Consider the following 6,999-nt stretch of genomic DNA (forward strand, 5'->3'; position numbering starts at 1 on the left):
TTCGCTTTCTGGCCTATCTTTACTGGTGCTGCTATCAGAAGAAATGGGTTGTGGTGATACTGATTAGCTTTCAGCATGGATCGAATGAAAAAAAACCCCCCACCAGCTGTGTGTTAACTCAGGAGGAAGAAGAGGTGCCCTGTCCTTTCTGAGCTCTGTGTGGACAGGTCTGCCATGATCTCTGGGGGAAAGAAAGACCTCACTTCTGCTTGCTTCGCAGGACTACTCACCGGGAGACTCTCCACCGGGGACGCCCCCCGCCTCCCCACAGGCCTCAGGCTGGCAGACGTTCCCTGAAGAGGATTCTGACTCCCCACAGTTTCGAAGACGGGCACACACGTTCAGCCACCCGCCGTCAATCACCAAGAGAAAGCTGAATTTGCAGGATGGGAGGGCCCATGGGATGCGCTCCCCTCTCCTGAGGCAGAGCTCCAGCGAACAGTGCAGGTGAGTCCAGACCTCTCTCTGCAGTGGGAAGTGAAGTTCTCCTCCCAACCTGTTTTGATCACGGTGGAGTCAAGATTTGTTGTGACTTCGTGCTGTAGCCTACCTGTAGGTTTTAGAAAGACCATCAAAATTAATTGAATGATAAAGACCGTAGTTACTAGGGGAAAACAAGGCAAGATTGAAGGCATACCCAGAGAGCTGAGTTAAAGCATTTTGGATGGAAACTTTTTTTTTTTCCAGAAAAACAGAGGAAGCAAGATATTACACATGTGGTTTCGCCTGAATAACCTGCTGACAGGACATGTTATCAGTGTCTTCTTGATCACTTAATGAAACAAAGTCAGCAAATTCATAAAATAACAGAGCAGCAGAACTTCCTGGAGGCCTACAGTAAAACACAGGGGTTCAAAAAAATCACCTCAATTACTTTCATGCATGAGACAAAAAGTAACTATATTTTATTTCATAATAAATTAAAGTCAAGTAAGAAAATTGTTAAAAATTTTATCTTGAATAACATGATGTCTATAAAGAATACACACAGCCTCATTGAGAGGAAGTAGCCGTAGGAGTTTACATGGTTATTTAAAAACATAACGCAGCCAAATTGTTGGCATTTGATAAGAAATAATAACGGGGGTAAATCTGGAGTAGTAGAACTTTTGTATGTCTTACTGTGTAATACAAATCAGAATTTATATCCTAGAGCTAATTTTGTTTTTCTTCTTCCCCTGTGAGTTTGATATGGGAAACATGGTCTGGTAGAGATCCCAGTTGAAGAAAACAAAAACAAAAGCCAGAATGCTAAATGAAAAGAGGTTAAATTTTACATTGTTATCAAGATTTTTTTTTATGATCACTTTACTTATATTTTCAGGAAAAATTATTTTTAAGAATTTAAAATATTATTTTAAACTAGAAATGATATCTATTCTTCCCCATGCTTTCTACATTTTATTAATGTATAAGCTCAGATAATTTCTATCAATATAAAAAGATGCGGTTTGTATTGTAAAAACATGCTAGGAAAAGAATCTTCTAAAAATAAAAGACCTATGCTGGCGATTTAGGGCTTCATATGAAACCGTGGCTGTAGGAAAGAATATGGACATAAATGTTTGTGAGGCCAAAGATACGATAATTCCAGCAGCCAGACATGTTGTCCTTAAATTGTTAGAAGAGTTTATGTCTTTAAAATAGTGAAGTCTTTGAACTACTGATAATCGTTTTGTCCTTCTGGAACTTGTTTCCTGTAATTTTTTGTGCTTTCCTATTTTTCCCCCCCTTAAAGTATCTTTTGCATGTAAAAACAAACACTGTTTGTCCTAAAATTGTTAAGAAACTGTTAGTAGAGACAAACACAGGAGGAATTCAGTTTGTGAAAGGGTGAAACAAGGTCATACTTTTAAATAGAGAGAATTGCATGTCCCTTGACCCCTACCATAAGATGCAGCCCTGAGCCTTTAAAGGATAGATTACATGAATAACACGAACTTGTTTATATACTTTTTCATAGTGAATGAAGACTTTGCCAAAATATAAATTAAGACCAATCTGCTGTGTTTTCTGTACTCAGCATTCTTCCATCTGCTCGGCGCATGCACAAGGGGAGTAACTCTTCCTCCAGCCTTCCAAGTCTGCACACTTCCTTCTCTGCCCCTTCCTTCACTGCCCCCTCTTTCCTGAAAGGCTTTTACCAGAATTCAGGTAGACTGTCCCCACAGTATGAAAATGAAATCAGGTGAGATCAGTGTCCTCTGTTTGCAAAGCAACATTTTCCACAGTGTGATATACTGATGCGTTACTAAAGAGTGGCTAATTTTGGAGTGACTTTTATGCATCCTGATGTTGTGCTTGTTCTAATCTGTTTCTAATATATTGGTTTTTCATTCCACTTAATTTTATTAAGAAAACTTTTACAACCAGCGTTTTGAAACTTTTAAAACCAGCTTTTTGGGTACATGGTAATCTTTTAAAATTATTATTATTATTATATTATTTGTATGTGTCTTTGCCTTGGGCCCCAGAATCTAAGCTTCGCTCTTGTTTGGAACAAGACTTAGTGCTAACACATGTTAAGCGAACCTCCCTTGTTCTTGCCTTTTTTTCCCCTTTTTCTTCTTAGCCTCTCTGGACATATCTTATGGAATCCAAAAGCCACTGATTTAAACAATTTTACTAAAGTGATGGATATAATGTATCTTTACTTTTAAGTATATAGAATATTTCCTAGCCATTTCTTTGATTTTTCAATGACAAGGACTCACTTCTCTGAATCTCAGTGGAAATCACATAATGGGTACAGCATCATGTTGACAGCAACACTCTCATGAGAGATCTCTTGAATTTTGTAGACATTTGAGTTTGTTTGGTTACCAATATTGAACATGTATAGCCTTTAAGTTTTGTTCTTTGCTCTTATAACGACACAAAATTAGATGTAGTGATTTTGGAAAACTGGCTTTTAAAAAAATTTGAAATTATGAACTCTTACTGATCATTCATATTCTTAGTGGGATGTTCCTCCCTTTGGAAAGAGATGGTTAAGTTGGGAAGTCTTCTAAGGGGATTGCTGTTGGCTTAGAAGTTTATGAGATTGATTCATTCCTGTTTTTATGCATGGCTTGGAGCATTCATTTGTATTGCTACATAGTATTCCATTGAATACACCACAACTTATCCATTCTCTTGATGGGACATTTGAGTTGTTTTGAGTAGTTTGATAATTGGCAATTCTTGCACTCAAGGAGAGGAATACATGCTATCAGCCAGCCTGGGTGCCTCTAAAATCTTCTGTGTGCTTTTGGCTTCCTTTTCTTTAGATTTAGGAAATCCCCAAAGTTAACATATATACCCTCAGTAATTAGTTAAATTAGACTCTTCCTTAAATTATCTCTATCTTTTGTCCATGTGTGCCAATATTTTTCACTCCAACAAAGATTACTAATGTTGGATTAATGAACTTTTGAATCTGAACTTTTCTCTGAATTAGTACATGTTCAAACATTGAATTTCTAGTGAAGAAGTTGATGAAGAATTGATCTTAAAAGGCTTTTTTTAGGGAAAACCTTAGGGGAGAAATTTTAAAGGAAGTTAGCCATAAAATACAATATAATATATATGTAGAATATGTAATGAATTTAGAGAACCAAGAATGTGCACACTTAAAAATATCAGTTTGCCTTATCTCTATAATACCACCTGCTAATAAGAATACAACACTTCCCGTGAACTCTATTTGCAGTTTTTTATTGTTATATTACTTAAAGTAAGCATTTGGGGAATCACAGTTTTCTTCCAGAAACAAAACCAGGCCTGAAAGTGACAATGAAGCTAGTCATTAAGAAGGTCAAAGGTTAGCTGTGAATAGGATGTTGTAGAGTACAAAATCAGTGACTTTTAAAAGATGATTTATAGTGCTTAATGTAAGGTTATGTGTTTATCTTGAGTAGTTTCTTCTTACATGTGTATACAAGGTGCCCCCCCAAAAAATGTATACACACTTTAACAGCTTATTTATAGTGCTTAATGTAAGGTTATATGTTTATCTTGAGTAGTTTCTTCTTAGATGTGTATACAAGGTGTCCCCCCCCCCCCCAAAATGTATACACACTTTAACAGCTGATAGCTTAATTTTGAAAATGAAATGTATTTTAATAAACACTGCCTTTGTAATTATTCAAAGTGTGTATATACATTTTTTGAACACCTTGTATTATTCTTTCTCATAGCTTCCTTTAGCTCTCTAATTTCATTTTAGTAGAAGGATATTGCAGTTCAGAAGGCAATTATATGTTCATTTTGCATTGAAAAATGTCACCTTTTTGCTGCTATCTTATTTGAAGTGCTCTGTTTAAACATGAAGAGAACTTATAAATTTGTAGAATCATTAAACATTTTGCTATTTTTTTGTACTTTGTAATGTTTTCTTGGCTCTGAAAAATTCTAAAAATAAGAAAGCACTTTCTATACTTTTGTATGCTTTTTAGTAATTTGAATGGATGGAATCAATAGGCTAAAAAGACACTTAAATTTTTTTCATTAAAGTATTTTTACTGGTATTAAAATATAACCATACAGCTCATCAGAGTGAACATTCCGTGTAACCACTGCCTGGTCACTGCCAGCACCCGTGCAGCTCCTCTCTTTTCCCCACCCAACCAGCATGCCTGTCCTGACCTCAAATACCATAGCTTAGTTTTGCCTGGTTTTGAACTTTATTTAAATAGAACAATACAGTATAAATTCTTTTATATATGGGTTCTTTCATGAACATTACTTTGTGACATTTATTCCTGATTTTATGTGCACTTTAGTTTATTCATATATATTGCTGTATAGTATTCCATTTAATGCTAGATTTATCCACTCTTTTATGGATGGACATGTGGGTTATTTTTATTTATTTATTTACTAGAGGCCCGATGCACGAAATTCGTGCAAGAGTAGGCCTTCCTTCCCTTGGCTGCCGGCACCGGCTTCCCTCTGGCCGCCAGCAGGCACCCGGGACCCGGGCTTCCCTTGCAACCCCAGCTTCGTCAGGAAGGTTGTCTGGAAGGATGTCCGGTCTAATTAGCATATTATGCTTTTATTATTATTGATTTTGCTTTTAAAGAGTAATGTCCTTGATATTATTGTTTGTCTTTAGCTGTATATTTCTGTGTATTATTGATGACACAGTCATAAAGCTGTCTGACAGAATTAACTTTTAATAGGTTTATTTCAATGAGTAAGTCACTTAGACATAAATTGACTAGTTACAATTTTGAAGAGAGTGTTTTTAAATTTGTATTTGGAAATAATACCAAGTTTACAGGAAAGTTGCAAAAATATATGGAGGACTTTTGCTAACTCTTTACCCAGATTCATCAGTCTTTAATATCTGCCCCACTTGCTTTATCATTCTCTCTGTTCATTTACATAGGAATATATACATGCATACATATAGGCATTTTAAAATTCTAACCCATTTGTGAATAGGTTGCATACATCATGTCCCTTTACTTGAAATAGTTTAGTGTGTATCAGTATTTCCTATGAAGGAGGAGAGTCAGGAGTGTAGTTATAATCCACTGACTTCAGAACTCTACATCTCTCATCATCACTACTTTCAGAGAGAACATCCTACTGACACAGTTACCATGACATCTGGAACTACTCAGAATATTGAGGGGAGGAGGTTCATAATACTATGAATTACAGTTTCCTTTTCACTTGGGTATATCTTACTGGTTTTATAGAGTGGGTCTCTAAATATGCATCAAGTGGGAGAGAATAGGTTAGCATATAGATTAACAAATACTACTTTTTAGAAAGCATATTAATTTGAAATTTGAAATTCAGATTAGGCATCCTTTTCTAGCACCACTATTTGAATTATTAAAAAGACGTCAGGTTACTGAGAAAAAGGAGCCAAAATATTTTTAATGTCATGATTTATTGATTAGTAGGGTCACTTGCACAGCATTAAAAAGGTAAAGGAAAGGGAATAAGTGTATGCTTTGAATACCTCACTTCAAATTAATTTTTTAAAGTTTAATTTTATTTCATTGAAGCTAAACTATAATTGTCTATAATGATACAGTATATTTATATACTATCCATTTATCAAATGTGTAATATGTCTTTTCTAACAACAGGCATCTTATCACTCCTTATTGCTTCTCAGCTTTTAAGACTATAATTAAAAATTATTTATATTGAAGTTCATTTGTCAAAAGTAAAATGATAGTCATTTCTATTTACTTAGAAATCTTCAATGATAAAGTAAGATTTTGTTGATGAAGTACTTTGTTAGACAGTTTTGGTTCTCTGTAGTTCTCTCGTATTTACTGACAAAAATAGTATAATCACTCACTTTGGTTCATTATTGAAATAACCTTATTTATGCATTATTAACTTAATGGGAATGCCTTTTTATTCTAAATACTGATTTTGGACATATGTCTCTTTCTTTGTGCTAATGTCATTCCTTGTTTTCCTGTTGAACTAGACAGGACACTGCTTCAGAATCAAGGTGATTAGAGGTCTAAATATTTTCATTTAAAAATTTTGTAAATTCTTCCAACTGAATATCAACATTAGTTTAAAAGCAGTTTTGGCTGTCTCCTGAATGCATGCCATCATTCTGGTGCTATAAGGGTTACACGGTAGAAAAAAATATGACACGTTGTATAATCAAAGATCCCAGATGACCATAGGAAATCCTGTTTCTACTCTATTCCATGTTGAGATTTCCTTAGAACTGTGCTGTATCCTTCAAGCGAAGCCCAATTTTAATTTTGAATTATTAGAATTAGAACATATAAATTCCTTATATGAACTAGTTTAGAGGTACATATATACATATAAGTAATTCATTCTAAATCCCAAGAAGATGCAGAAATAAGAACCTACTCATTAAATTGACTCTGGTTTTGATCTGTTCTTTCAGGCATTGCTTCCATATAAGGCTTTCAATACACAGCATGTTTCCCCTAAGTTGTGAAGATGGTATTGGGAGGTTCTATGTGAAAAAGTGGCCAGGGTGGTTGATGAGTGGGGAGGAGGAGA

At 35.1% G+C, this 6,999-nt stretch overlaps 1 protein-coding gene across 1 annotated transcript in view; it reads left to right on the forward strand.

Annotated features, from left to right (window-relative positions):
- Positions 1-6,999, forward strand: part of TBC1D4 (TBC1 domain family member 4) — an 81,270-nt gene that overhangs the window by 41,850 nt on the left and 32,421 nt on the right. The window contains 3 exon segments of the mRNA XM_015559228.1: positions 221-447; positions 2,024-2,188; positions 6,440-6,463. Coding sequence (XP_015414714.1) covers positions 221-447; positions 2,024-2,188; positions 6,440-6,463 — 416 coding nt within the window.

The sequence above is a fragment of the Myotis davidii genome, unplaced genomic scaffold (genome assembly GCF_000327345.1).
Source record: "Myotis davidii unplaced genomic scaffold, ASM32734v1 scaffold274, whole genome shotgun sequence".
In the NCBI taxonomy this organism is placed as follows: domain Eukaryota; kingdom Metazoa; phylum Chordata; class Mammalia; order Chiroptera; family Vespertilionidae; genus Myotis; species Myotis davidii.